Here is a 14,663-nt window from a genome sequence, read left to right on the forward strand (position 1 = left end):
ATTAACAAGTACTCAATAAACATTTGTCACTGAAGATCATTCCCAATCAACAGATGAGGAAACTGGGACTCAGAATTAACTTGCTCAAGGTCAGAGCCAGGGAAGAATATGAACTATGGCCCAGACCTCTTGCTATACAAGTCTAAACACTCATGCTTTCCAAGATCTTTCTTCAGTTCAATAATACTGTGATATTAGTCTTCTATTCCAAGCTATAGAAATATGCAACCATTTCTTGTCAAATAATCTTGCCTGACTTCACTACACCATGAACAGCAAGATCAGGGAAAAACAACTATTTCTACATTGTTAACCTATAAAATCAAAAGATCTGAAGAAATAATTAGGGAAAATCCCTTGTCTTTGCCTAGAACTGAGAGATCAGAAGTCTTTAAGATAAATGATGACTTCACTTTAAACCACATAGTTTATAAACAATATGATTTAAAAAAAAAACTTATTAAAACACAATGTTTCCTGAGTACAACACATAACTTCTTTTTTAATCCTATAATAGAAGTTGTGCTTAATTCAAAGTAGATTCACAAAGTTAAATGTAAAATGTTGTCAGAGAATGTCTACAAATGTTTGCTTTATTTTTATTAACCAAATATCTGCTAGACCTTAAACCTTCCTAGGGTTGTCAAATTAGAAGTGAAAAAAACATGTGGCAGTCACAGTCAATTTTCTAGATGGTTCATAAGAGGAGAGTTAAGGTCAAACCCTTGAGTATCTTTACTCTCCCATCTAGTAATTGAAAAGCAACTCACTGTAAGCTCAGAACACTCCATTCTGGTACTCTCACAAATATAATTGTTACCTCAAAGATCATATTTCGGCTCAGAAAGTTCTGTGAGGACAGGTTGACATGAATAAGGAAAACAGAAGGATAAGAAGAGCAGATGCTCAGGCCACCACTTCAGAGACACTCAGCAGAAACTTTCATCTACTTTCTAGCAGTATCATTCACCTACCAAATGAGAATAATCTCACCAGATGATTACATAAATCAAATGATATGAGGAGGAATTGAAACAGTCTTGCAATCTTATACAAAGGTGAAAGGCTACTATTTACTACGTCTGGGCCTGGAAGATGCCCTCGCCTTCTTGGCTGTATGTTCCGCAGGACACTTTTTAGAGGCAATAAGATTCTAGTTTCTTCTCCAGACTCCAAACCTAGCAACCGTAGATGCACCTGACTACCAAGTCTCTGTTGCTGAGAGAATGGTAAGTGCGGTCTTCACGCTCTGGGCCTAGAGGGCTTAACAACGACCGCGCCCCCTAGTCACCTTGTCCTCACCTTGAGGAACGAAAAGAAACCCCACGGGAGAGGGGAATGCGACCTTCAGAAAGAATAAAGAGGTGTCTTCACGCTTCACCTGGCCGTCGCTGCTCGGACCCACGCTTCCCGCGGGGCGGGGACAAGGCTAGGAGAGCTAACTGAGCCAGGGACGCCTTGACCTCGGGCACGAGCGGAGCGGACACGGCAGCGGGGCCCGCGGCCGTGACACGTACATAAAAAGACGGCCAGAGCTTGGGTCCGCCTCGCCTTGCCCAGGCTAAAGCCTCAGGCACCGTAGGAGGCACCCCACCCCTGTGAACCCAGAGGGCCCTGAACTCGCTCACCTGCAGCCGGGTCACCAACAGGCTGTAAGGCGCCATTTTGTGCACTGACAAAGATGAGGTCGCGTGAAAGTGACGTACCACACGGCCTATTTATAGCCATCGGGCTGGGGCGCGGCCTGACGGGAAACGCGTCATGGTGAAGGCGGGGCCTCCGCGAGGAGGTGCCAAAGCCCTGCCAGCGCAGTAGGCGCGGCTCCCGTGTTACAAACGGACCCTGAAGTGGAAAGAGATGCATAAAAACACTTGTGGAAATAAATGCCGAGCACAATGATGGCTTAACGAAGTGCAAATTTCAGTTGTCTCTTCCATCTAAATCTGGGAGAAGTCTTTCTTTTAATTTTCGCGCACCGGCCAGGACCCTAGCCCCTCCGCAGCTACGAAGAAACTCGTCTGTAAAACTTAAAAGAGTTTTCATCGCGCGAAAGCGAGAGGTCCTTGGTGGCAAGAGCGCAAACGCTGATGTAAGCCTAGAGGACCAATCACAGAGACGAGGAGGCAGGAACAACTGGGGGTTGAAGGTCGGACGGAAGTTCCCAAAGCTTCCGGTGGCCGTCTTGAGCGGGAGCAATGGCTAAACATCATCCGGACTTGATATTTTGCCGCAAACAGGCTGGTGTTGGTGAGACAGCTTCCTGCTCCCGGCTGTCTGGGTCGGGGTGGTGTCAAGAGCTGGAGGGTCGGAGGTTCCCAACTCTTCCTTAGGATCCTGCCTCGAAGGCGCCACGTTTCCGCCCTCACGGTCGGTAGCGGAGCAGCGCCCGGGTTTGTGGCCTAGTGAAGAGTGCGGGCAGGCGCGCGCTGGGGCGGGAGGAGGGCGGCTGTGGAGCGGTCCGGGGAAACTCAGATTGCCCAGGACCGGGGAGCGGCTTCAGGAGGGTGAGGATAAGGATAAAAATCCCTCAGGGCCCCCTGCAGCCCCTGCCTCTGTCCCCACCCCAAACTCGAGGATGTTCTTCAAAACCTTAATTCTAATTGTATTCTGCCTTATTTGATCTTGCAGCCATCGGAAGACTGTGTGAAAAATGTGAGTGGAACACGCTTTTCCCAAACACCTCAACCCTCCCACTTACAGTTTTGTGGAACCAGCAGAAGGCTAATGTCCAGCAGTGCCACAGAAAGGGCTTTGAGTAGATAGATGTGCCTGGAAGCTTGTGAACACAACGCCAGGCTGCAACCGGAGGCCCACTCCACTCCCCACTCCATCTTGTGTATTTTAAACATGTTTAGGTTTTCATAAAATTTCTAGCTTTGGACAGGAAATAGCATGACCCCATCCCCAACACACACACAGTTTTCTGCTGGTAATTAAATACTTAACCATCTACCAGGTCTTGTTCTAAGTTCTTTATACATTCGTTGATTAACTCTTCCTGTGTATTGATATCGAGATGTACACTAGGTAGGCCAAGTTTTGTAATGCCAAAGTAGAGGATCCTAAAGCCACTGAGAGGAGGAGACTAGTGTATTTTCCCATATTGGGAAAGGCAGAGATCTTGAGGAGGTACTTGGAAGTGAGCGTAACTTCATTCTCTCTTCCTTACAGGTGATGGCAAGTGTGTGATCTGTGACTCCTATGTGCGGCCCTGCACCCTGGTGCGCATATGTGATGAGTGTAACTATGGCTCTTACCAGGGGCGCTGTGTGATCTGTGGAGGCCCAGGAGTCTCGGATGCCTATTATTGTAAGGAATGCACCATCCAGGAGAAGGATGTGGGTAAATTCTAAGCTTCCCATCTGATCTTTCCTTCTGTTATTTACTCTTTGCCATCCACAGCAAACTGCCATGGTCTGGAAAGTACTATGTTCAGTTAGTCACCTAGGTTATATTTAAAGTTTTGTGAGACAGACTGGGTGTAGTCTAATAAAAGGCAGTTATTTGGCATCAAGACATATCAAAAATACAAAAGAAGCAAATTGTCGACATCATCAATTTGGAGAACCTTCCTTGACGGATGTCTGATTATTTTTACTGAGAAACAACATCCTGCATTTTGGAGGTCCTTGTGCAGTGCTTGGTGTGTGATAGCCACTCAGTAATTCTTTTTACTGTCATTAAGTACTTTTTGGGTAGATGCAGTGACAAAGTTGAATTTGGGACAACTTAAGGTGATTTCAGCTTTAAGTGGATAAAGAATGCCTTTGGCTTCATAATGCATAATTGTGATTCTGTCTCATGATATTTTTGCCCCTTGACATGTGGGAGCAGTGACTAGTCATTCAAACTTGTTGCCAAACTCATAGGTCTATACCAAAGGCAACTTTTACTGTTTTTCTTTAGATTAGAAGCAGCAGGGTTCTTGGTGGGGAAATCCCATGAATCAGCTTGTCTTCTTATGACATAATAAAAAGAAGTGTGATACAGTACCACTAGGCTAATAGAAGGTAGCTGGTAACCTAACCAAGGATAAGGCAAAAGATACATGATTCTTAATATCCCCATGAGCAAACTGTAGGTAGTTTATCAATGTTATCACCCTTATTCACAATAACTTTGTTAAATAGGAATTATTATCCCCATTTTACAGTCCCTCACCCAGCTTGTAAGTGGCAAGCTCAGGCTGTCTAACTAAAGCTATTTTACACCTTTTTGTTCATTCATAAGTCTCTTTGGTAGGATGTACCCATGTTGAAGACAAACAACCGAGGCATCTCAGCAGTTTACACATTTGGGTCCTGGCTATGCCAAGTAAATGGGACATAGCAGGCCAAATAAGACTGTTTTTTATACCATTAAGTCTTATATTTAGGAAGATGAGAAGGGTCACAGGTAAAGTACCAAAAGCATAATTTTGGTTGGTGACTTAAATATTGTCCTGTCATAAATTATGATGTGCATTTACATTATCAAATTTTTGCATTATTGAATCATATACTGTTTGATCTGATCTTCCATCTAGGTTAGACTCCTCTGGGACCTTGGTTTTTGTAATTGTCCTTTTCTAATGGTCTGCATTTTTGGAGTTCCCCCCTATAGAGTGTCTGGCATGTTGTAGAGATTTGGTGATTGTGTATATAGTCTATAAGCAGTGAAACCATGGTGAGACAAGAGCAGCAAAAAGGAAGCATGAAAAGTCTTAAACTAGCTCAGGAGTACATTAAGGACAGTTCTCTTCAACCTTTGCATGGTTGTAGCCAGAGTTCTTATCTGGAATAAGCTTGCAACCAGAGTGCTTAATAAATGTTAATTGCTGTCTGACGACTCTGCATGTGGTGTGTGACCTGATACATTTGGATCCTTGTGCCTCATTCTGTCCCTGTGAATTATTCTAAACATTATTTCCCCTACTTCCTATTATAAAGGACTAGTCTGAGGATATTTGAGATGGCATGTAGCTCCCATTTACTCAGAAATAGTTTCCAAGGAACACAGAGCAGTCCAGTGACATGATCCAGCCTCTCAGACTTACAGATCATCGTGTAGATAAGTGCCTAAGACTTTTTCCTATGCAGAAATCTTCCGGCAACCAAAGCAACCCTGGCTTATTGTTCTCTTCCTGCAACTTTCATAATTTATAAGGGAATTAAACCAGTGAGCTAAGTTGGGTGTTCTCACAGTTTTTCAAAGCCTCAAGACTACTCAGAAGTCAGGGCACTGTAAACTAGGTTGTGGTTTCTTACAGTGCAGCATCATATTGATCCCCCATAACCCTTGCTTCCTTTACTCCTTTTATTTACCATTTTCCTCAACTCTCCCAACTAGAAAAGTAGCAGCTAACATTTATGAAGCTCTTGCTAAGTGCCAGGAACGGTGCCGAACATTCTTTTCCAAAAGTTGTTTATTATATAGATGAGGAAATGAAGGCTTAGGAGATGATAAGCTCTTGGCCCAAGGTTACCTGGCTAATTAAGTGGCAGATGCAGGACTAGAACCCAGGTCTGCTGACTTAGTATTTCTCAACTTTTTTTTTTCATTATTAGTCCCCTAAGGAGAAGTTTAAGTTAAAACTTCTCCCTAATAAGAAATTCTGAGGATAAGGTTTTGTTGGGTAAGTATGATTTAGGTCACAAACCACTGTAATACCAAAGTTGTTTTCATCTCCTTTAAGAATGCATGGTCTAACTTAAAGTGCTTAGACCACCTGACTATTGCTCTTCTCAGGTGCTTAAAAGGATGGACCTCTCCCTCTCCTGATATTTCTACCATTTTCTTCTCCCTATTTAAGAGAATAACACAGCAGTTAGATACAAAAGATATTTGAAACTTTTCAAAACTCACAAATGTATCATTCTTTAGAACTTGCTGGACCATGGGGAAGTTTTGTTTTTTGCCTCTGGGAAGCATGTAAGAAAAATTAATGGACTAAGAGCCCAAAAGCCCATGTTCAAGTCTCGGCTTTGCTACTAACATGCTGTGTGCAGATTTGAGGAAATCGCCACAAAAAGGAAGTAGTAATCCCTGTTATCCCACAGATGCATTTATTGAGAGCTTGACAGTCTAAATAAAAGTTTCAGATAGAAAACATAATTGCATTGTTTAGGTCCCAAACCAGTGTTCTGCTATTTACATCATTGGTATTCACTAAACAGCTGCTGAAAGAATGAAAGACGTTTCGTTTCTGTTAATAAAGCAGATCTTGCCACTAGCACCCACTCATAAGTCTTGGCTACCATTTGTAAGAAATAGAAATGGGTACCCATTTTCAGTAATTCTATTTTTCTGATCTCAAATTTTTTTAACTTGCCTTTTCCTGTGTCTCAGTTCTGCACACATTTCCATTTGGTATGTTGTATTTTGGTACACAGTTAGTGTTGATTTTAAAGTATAACTTGAAAGTCCTGGGTTTTTTTATCACTGGTTCAGGTAACCTGTAGCTCTCTTTCTACTGTAGAAATGGAGTTGAAGCAGCCCTCAGGAAGGAAACCCACATGGGTTGAATTCTCCTTTGTGGCTGCTACAGGAGCCAGCTTAGGGTTCTCCTGGGAATGTTTTAGTGAACATGTTTGGTATTATAGGAACAAGCACTTGATAGTCTATTAGTAATCTTATTTTTTTGTGAAACTTTCGAAATCAAGTGGCTATAAAATGTTTACCACGGGCAGTGAATTCAAGCCATAGCTGCCTAAAGTAGACGCTCCCTGTGCTAGGAATGGGGAAATGTCAGTCTTCTGGGAAGACTAAGAAAGGATGAAATTTTTAGTATTCAGGCATACCGTTGATAAAAGAGCTACTGCCATGAGGCAAACATTTGCCAGTATTAAATATCCTCTGGCTCACCTCACAAATACTCTCCTGTACCAACCTCCCAGGTTTCTTGGTCCTTCCATCTCCCTTTTCATGCTCTCCATTCACAGGCATATTCACCAAAAGCTAGCCAGTCCCAGTGAGCATGCCCTCGCTGCTCCCAGCATTGGGGGGCTTAACGGAACCACCATGAGACCCTTGGGACATGTGTAGAAAATAAAAAACGGTCATTCAGGCAAGAAAACAGGAATCCTGTGAGTCAGAAACTGCCATAAAAACCAAGGATCTGATAGTCTAATGCACTGGTTTTCCAGCTTTTTAAAAAATATGTACTCTTCAAAAAATATCTTACACAGAAGCTGTGTATATGTATGTGTTAGGTTAAACCATTATATAATTGCTGATACTTTATTTTGGCAATTTCTTATAACTTCTTAAGGGCTGTCTATTTGCCTACCAACTAAGCTGTTACTAGGGAGCTGCACAGATTGGGGGATGAGTCCTACATCACCTGGCACCTTGCAGGACTTGCCAGGATTCTATAAATAGAGTTTATAAATGCTGACCTGATTCAGTCCTCCTATTTGACAGTTGGGGAATATGAGTCCAAAAAGAAGTGACTTGCCCGTAGTCACAAGTCCGTAAGACATGGTAGCCTAAATAGGCTACCATCAAGCCTCAAAATTTCAGTGTCTCCAAAGAGCTTGGAGAACTGTTAATGCTTAATATCAGGTTACCTTGGATCAGGAGAGGCAGCTATTCACCCATTTGTACCAGGACTTCCCATACAGATGACATGGGTTACTTGAGTTTACCTAGTGAGCCATGGAGGGGCTGAGTCCACTGTCTGGCTCCCTCAGCACAGCAGGCTCCACAGACAATAGCTCTCAGTTTAATATGTGCTGTGATACCTGTTTTCTAGAAAATAGTGAAATGTTAGTGTTGGCTTTGTGCATTTTCAGAGGTTTTTGTGCAGTGTTGATACCAGTACCCCAAAAGATATATCAGCTGAATTAGAAATGTGATGTCTAAGGACTTGATTAATTCATTCTGTAGTCCAGTGTCACAGGAAGCAATGTCCTTTGACATGGGTGTTGAATAAAATCAGACCTCTGAAGGTTTTTTCCAGTAGCATCTTCCCCAGTTTTCCTCCCATCATCCAGATCAACTGACGGAGTCATCATATCTGTAGAACACAGCTTCCCCGGGGCTTCACTGAAACCACTCAAGCTCACAAAAGGGCCAGGAGAGCATGTCCTTGTAGAGTGTGGCCTGTCAACAGCAATCCTAGTACTCCTAGTAGTCCTTTCCCCCAAGACCATGTGTCACATTAAGTGAATTAATGCTGGACACATCAAACCCAGCATTCCCTGTGGTACTTACAAAAATGTAAGTTACTATTTCCTAGAGTCTTCAGTCTTTTTTCCTTGGTGGTATTCTCTCCTGTGTGGAGGAGAACTAGAGAGCTTGGTCTGTAGATGATTATTACTGTTTCTTACCTCACTTGAAAACCCTTTGGATAGCTTTAGAGTCTTAGATTCTACTTCAGCTGTATCACATTAGCAGCAGGTGAGCTGATAATCCAATATTCTAAAGGAAGGCCACTGGGTAGAGGCTAGACAGGCTATGGACACATTCTAGGTGCTTAGTAAATTCCTGATGACTGATTGAATAAAATTGAATTGACACCTGGTAAGATGAATGGCAGAACCATTAATGTAAAAGTTTTGATCTTAAATTCCTCTCAATTCAGGCTCAAACATTTAACAACTTCTCTGTTCTGTTTCCTAGAGAGATGGTTGCCCAAAGATTGTCAATTTGGGGAGTTCTAAGACAGATCTCTTCTATGAACGCAAAAAGTATGGCTTCAAGAAGAGGTGATTGATGGGCCTCTTCCTCCCCCAATCAAGGTGCTCCAGCTTCCAGAAAAAAACGCCTACTACCGCCAGCAGAGGGAGGGAGTGCAGAGTATCACCTGATCTGTTAGTATGCTGGCACCTTTCCACCCTTTCCTGTCCTCACCCAGTCGTGTGGTAGAAATGAAAAAGATTGCTCACAGAGCACTCTGGCAGATGTATCAGAGATAGATTGACAGATCAGTTCTTGGTTTTTCTTGAATTCAAGGAGTCTGCTTCCCAAAAATTGGTATGTTCTCTCTACACCAAGAGCTTCTAAAACAGGAATAAAAGCATTTCAGTCTTGTGTTTGGGGAGTTGACTCTGAAGCTACTGCAGTGAGAAGCGTGTTCCGACAGCAGCTTGGATGGTAGTTGTCCTTCGTGAAACATCTGCAGTGGGGAGGGGAGCTCTTCCAACAATGTGGGCATTTCATCTTGTTAACACTTAACCAGGTGGTACTGGCACATGTTACATCTCTTCTGAGAAATTGGAAAGCCTTTCTGTTGCTATCATATTAATAAAGTAGGTGTTTATTTTCTTGTAGTCACCATGCCAATTGAAATTTAACTCTAGGAATTTATTATATCCACCCAGGAATTTGTGATCCAAAATAGAAGTACTGGGATTCATTAGCACCTTGTTCTCTTAGTACTATTGTAAAGAAATCAAAACCATCCATGCCTTTCATTACAGGTAAACCAAAGTCATTTTTAGAAACTTACTTGTTTTTCTTCCAGTCCAACTTTAATTTTGAATTGAAGAGATGGCTCCCAGTAATGGTGAAGGTAATGAGACAAGATGTATTCAAATCGATGAGTGAGGAGAACTGAACTTGATTCGTTTCATAAAGTGCATATATACTCACATTAAGGATGTTTCTTTGCTCTCTCTTTTTTAAGTGACAGGTTAAGGACAAATTCAGACATACCCTTTATCTTTACTCAGCTATCTATACTTTCTGCCCAGTAGAAGTGATGAGCAAGTTACCTTTTAGGAGGCACATTCATAATTTGAAACTTCCAGTCAAGCAGGTCTTTGACAGCACAGATAGGAAAAAACTGGTGAGTCCTGAGGAATCCAGGGACTTGGTCCAAGGTTACACTGCAGCTTAGGGGCAAAGCCAGAGAAAGAAATTAGTCTTCTGACTTCATCAGGGTTTTGTTTTGGATCCACAAAACTCTTATTTGTGATGTACTAAATGTCCAAAATTGAATTAAGATAATCTCTGCCTTCAAATAATTTAGTAAGAGAACCTGCCAGAAAGAGTTCAATATAACCTGAGGATGCACAAAGAAAGAAGCGTTCTTAGCCTAGCTTGGGGGCCCCTCAGGAAGGCTAGGGGAAGGTCATAGCCATAGGGCTAAAGATACTCCTTCGGGCTTCCCCGTGTTGTCTGTTGCCACCCTGTTCTCTGCACACCTGCCACTGGGGGTGGTTTCAGTTCCTCGGACCTCAACTTTCCTCTGCCTCAGTGCTTTTACCTGTTAATCCCTCCCTAATGCTTGGCCACCTTTTGCTCCACTAACGCCTACTTATCCTTCAGACCTTAGCTAAATATTTCCTCAAAGATGCCTCTCCCATCCCTCAATCTAAAGTAGTTCCTCCTTTCATAACCCCACGCAGCACGATAAGCATTTTGTTGATAGCATTTGGTAGTTAACTGCTCTCACGCACTCGACTGTGTTCCATGATGGCAGGAGCCGACTGTTCTGCCTAGCAAGTAGCAGGTGCTTGGTTTTGAATGAATAATTGAAGTCAAACCAGATTAACTGGGCTTTTAAGGATATGTTGGAGCCTATTGACAAAGGGGCTGGGGTGGGCAGGTAAGGACATTTATGTGGAAAAACAGTTTGAACAGGGCAATGTGTTGGGAGAGGTCTGGCAGTTCTAAAGCATTAAGTGGGGGTTAAGTTATGTCAAAAGAGTTGCAGAGACCAGAGCATTTTCAGATTAGAATTAGAATTGTCATTAATTCTATAGTAACTTCAGTTTTAATGTGTAATATAGATCAAAATTTTTGCTAAAAAATCAGTTTTTAAAATTTGCTTATTAACTATCTTGACACACATAACATCTTGTATCCAACAAATGTTTCAAAGTATTAAGTTTCAGCAAAACACCACCTCAGCTGTTCTCCATTAGCCTCAGCACCTATGTCTCTGAAAGGTCTTGGAAGGGAGTTTAAGATTAATGCCCAGTAGGATTTCAAAGGGTATACCCCTCCACACTGGTCAGCAATGGGAAATACTAGCACGTTGTTCTCTTAGGACTAATAACACAGGTTCAACCTCAGCCCAGTGAATTCTACTGTATTCTGCTTCTCTGTTTCCTAAACTCATAATGCCATTCTTGGTTTACTTTCTTTCAGAGGCCAGGAGAACAATGCCATAATGAGTTAAGAACATCTGAGATAAAGTAAATGGCCTTAAAGTTCAAATCCTTGATAATTATCTCCAAAAAGGAGAATAAGTCCTTTTTATTTTAAAATTTAGGATAATGATAGCACCAAATTCTCTGTTGGGAAAATATCTCTTGCAAGCTAAGTTTTAACTTTTTTAACAGTATACAGTTCTGTGAAAAGAATTAGAGCAATGAGCTCAGCCAACTATATGGCCTCAAAAAATGAAAATGGTCTTAAAAGTTACTGTAGCACTGTCCACGTAGGTCTAGTTGAAATAATTGAACTCATCATGGTAAGGCTGAGGAAGGAGTTACCTTTCCGAGATATATTATTATTACTGTTATTTATTAAGTATTCAGTGTTTGGTACTTATTTCTACATTCTAAAAAGGATGGGTATCTTGCTAGCAGCTTCCCAAATACATTCTACACACATGGTAATTTAATCTCCTTTAAACATTGCACTTATTATATGTGCTCTTAGTCAAAAATAAATGTAATGAGAAATATGTGGACTTCATACTCAGGCCTGTATTTTAATTCTGTTGACTTTTAGCGAGTCATTTAGCCTTTTTGTGCTGCTTTTTTCTTATCTATTAAATAAGGATAATAACGTGTACCTTTTTGGTTTGTAGGATTAAATGTGACCATGTAAGTGCCTAACGCTTAACTAGTAAGACTTTCATAAATGGTAGTTCTTTTACAATGGTGCCCTAATTCTTCACATTTGAGTCCTGGCATTGAAGGTCCTCCAGATGGTTCCCTCTATTCCCCTACCTTCAAGGTTCTTGACTACTCATTCTCTCTGTGCTCTTCATCAGGCAGTTAAAGGGACATTCCTTGCACAAGCCCCATCTTCTTGGCTGTTTCCTTTGTTTCAAATACCCTTCCACCTTCATGTCAGCCAGCCAACTCAGTACCTCTTCTAAGCTTCTGTCACCTCATGGATGCTTCCAGAGGTACATACCAAACAACAATCTCTGGCTTGGACTGTTCTCATGCCTAGTACATATGTAACAAAAGAAGCAACAGTTTTGTGAAAGTTTAGAATGTGTACGGCATTCTGGTATTTTCACTGTATTCCATTCTATTCTAAAATACCTGGCTGAAATCCATTAAACCAAGTGATTTTTACGACCCCACTAATGGACCACAACCCAGAGTTTATAAACAATGAACTTGATCATAAGATCCTGGAGCTCCTTTTGCCTTTCCCTTCACTGCAGGGCACACAGTAGGCAGCCACTCAACCAATTACTATGGTGAAATGAAAAAGGGGTCAGAAATTCAGAAGTCTGGGTGAGTAATATAATTGAAAAGGGAGGGGTGTAAGAATAGCCCAAACATGATGATAAATGGTATGTGATCCTCTGACAGTGTCTGGGAGACAACGGAGTGATAAGGATCTTGGGGGAGCCAGAGAGCATAGTCTTAAAGGAGGCAGCTGCTCTTAAACCCCGGACAATTGCCAGCTTGAATGCCCAGCATTACCAGATCCTGAATTTAGGACAAGTGGTAAATTAAGATATTTTTGTGCAACCTTCCACTGTTCAAATGTGATCAACTCATTTTTAAAATTTGTCATTAATTCTATAGTAACTTCAGTTTTAATGTGTAATATAGATCAAAATGTTTTGCTAAAAAATCTGTCAGTATCTGCCAAGACAATATATCCACCAGATGTGGACCTTGCCTGCCAATTTGCAACTTCTAAATTAGGGAATCAAACAACTGATCAAGTTTCAGAGAGACTATGTCACTCTATTCTGGACTATCGCCCTTTAACAGTAGTTTGAAGCTAGAACATAAAGATGATTCTTTGCCTTGGTTGGAATTTTCTTACCTTAAAAGAAAGGACCCCAATTCCCATCTTTCGCCAGTTATTCAGGTCCTTACCAGCTCTTTCCTTGAGCAGCCTGCCTGCCACCACCAAGGCTAGACTGTTACTGTCTTTGAACACTGCAGTTTTAGTGTCTTAGCAAAAGACAGATTTGTTCACTTGTTTACTAGAATTACATCAGTTGTAGTGAAATAGCAAATAATTTGCCTTCAGCATCCACGCTTCTTCAAAACAGTTCCTGTTGTGCGTGTCTGCTTCTGCCCAGCTGGAGCAGTGGATCCGAAGAATCAAACTGAGGAACTCTTTACTTGGATGACTTAAAAAGAAACTACAATTTCTCACCCTGGCATGTGTGTATGAGGCTGTGACTCACCCCTGAGTTAACTGGGGCTAATTATTACCAGCCTGACTTGTCAGGGCACCAAATAATCTGGCATAACTTGCTTACTCTCAACAAAGAAGTTGCTTCCACCCTCTCCCTGCTGCACTTGCTTACTTCTGAAGCTCACCATTTTGAAAACATGGTGTACCCCATCAAATGTAGGGCTCCGGAATGATTCAGTAGGAATTAAGCTTGCGATTAAGCCCTGGCAAATCATGTCCTCACCACATCATAAATGGAGACATCAGTTAAGAATGGTGACTACCGTTTTTTCCTTTACCTTTTCCTATTTATATGCTAACCCTTTACCCAGGACTCCCATTTGCCAAGGAGGCTAGATCTCTGTTTTGTTTTAGTGATACTGCTTAGGAATGGTGTGTTTCTGGCACTTCAGGGAAGATTCAAATAAAAGCACAAACACGACAGAAATTTAACGCCTGCCTTAGGAGAATTTGGTGTGCCCTCACTCAGCCTGCAGAGAAAGTTGGAGAGCCTACCTTTTATCTGCTTACATGGACTCCAGCCCTCCTTACGGAGATACCTCCTGAGAATTCGTTCAGCTAACCCCTACCTTTCTCATCATTCTGTCCTGTAAGGTTTCTTACTGGGAACGTACACCGACCTGAGCCAGGATATGTAGGCTGAAATTTGGCCAGAACCTTTTACCTTTAAATTAAGAATAGGAACTGTTGGAGCCAGGCTTTACATGCAGTATCATACTTAGTCCCCACATGATCACTATTTTAAGGATGAGAAAACAGGTTTGAAGATGTAAAGAGATTTGTTGTCAATCAAGGTATCATGGTTGGTGGCAGAATTTGGATTCGCGCACACATACACACACACAGTTCTATGGCTGCCTCTAATAAATGACTACAAATACCAGTATCCCTTGCAGTGTACCACTGCGCAAACGCACACCCTCCCCAAGGGCCTTGGCTCCTCTGCACTCGGCCCCCTCAGTCCTAGAGATTGGGCCGAAAGCCCAATCAGACGCCGCCTCTCCCCGCGCCCTGACCAGTGAGAAGGCTGTTGCTAACAGCCTGGTTGTATTTTTAGCTCTTCCACGCTCTGGAACCCCATGGGTCCGTCGGGTCTCACTACCGGGGTGGAACACTTGACGGGGGGCGGAGAACAGAGAGGGTGGAGGCAGGCAGGCAGGCGGGCAAGGCTGAGGGGGCGTGTAAGTGACGTTCAGCCTCTTGCTGACGCACTAGGCAAGTAGTTCCTGGAGGTGCCCCAGGGACTGAAGCGCTCAGAGTGGGGGATGGAGTACGTTCGGCTCAGGCTCCCTCCCGCCTCCCCGTCCCCTTGGAGTTTGCCCTACAGTCTG

At 42.5% G+C, this 14,663-nt stretch overlaps 2 protein-coding genes across 3 annotated transcripts in view; one reads left to right on the forward strand and one right to left on the reverse strand.

Annotated features, from left to right (window-relative positions):
• Positions 1–1,764, reverse strand: part of ACO2 (aconitase 2) — a 44,720-nt gene extending 42,956 nt beyond the window's left edge. Inside the window, exon 1 of the mRNA XM_036931299.2 lies at positions 1,629–1,764. Within this exon, the coding sequence (XP_036787194.2) occupies positions 1,629–1,664 (36 nt within the window). The 5' untranslated portion in view covers positions 1,665–1,764. The remainder of the gene's footprint in view (positions 1–1,628) is intronic.
• Positions 1,765–2,109: 345 nt separating this feature from the next.
• On the forward strand, positions 2,110–9,251 carry PHF5A (PHD finger protein 5A). Of its 2 annotated transcripts, none has more exons than XM_036931306.2 (4): positions 2,110–2,247; positions 2,629–2,652; positions 3,172–3,342; positions 8,602–9,251. In XM_036931306.2, the coding sequence occupies exons 1-4, from the start codon at positions 2,196–2,198 to the stop codon at positions 8,640–8,642; spliced, it is 288 nt and encodes a 95-aa protein (XP_036787201.1). In that variant the 5' UTR covers positions 2,110–2,195; the 3' UTR covers positions 8,643–9,251. The 2 variants fall into 2 exon arrangements, with proteins under 2 accessions (XP_036787201.1, XP_036787199.1); XM_036931304.2 differs by having other exon boundaries at positions 2,117–2,247; positions 3,172–3,338.
• The last annotated feature ends 5,412 nt before the right edge of the window (positions 9,252–14,663 follow it).

Source organism: Manis pentadactyla, chromosome 10 (assembly GCF_030020395.1).
Source record: "Manis pentadactyla isolate mManPen7 chromosome 10, mManPen7.hap1, whole genome shotgun sequence".
Taxonomy (NCBI): Eukaryota; Metazoa; Chordata; class Mammalia; order Pholidota; family Manidae; genus Manis; species Manis pentadactyla.

What these genes read in the sequence shown, in the direction of transcription:
- PHF5A (XM_036931304.2), top strand. Translation starts at nt 2,196, where the DNA reads ATGGCTAAACATCATCCGGACTTGATATTTTGCCGCAAACAGGCTGGT. An exon ending in CCGCAAACAGGCTGGTGTTG is followed by an intron (nt 2,248 to 2,628) that starts GTGAGACAGCTT and finishes TTGATCTTGCAG; the next exon opens with CCATCGGAAGACTGTGTGAA. An exon ending in CGGAAGACTGTGTGAAAAAT is followed by an intron (nt 2,653 to 3,171) that starts GTGAGTGGAACA and finishes TCTTCCTTACAG; the next exon opens with GTGATGGCAAGTGTGTGATC.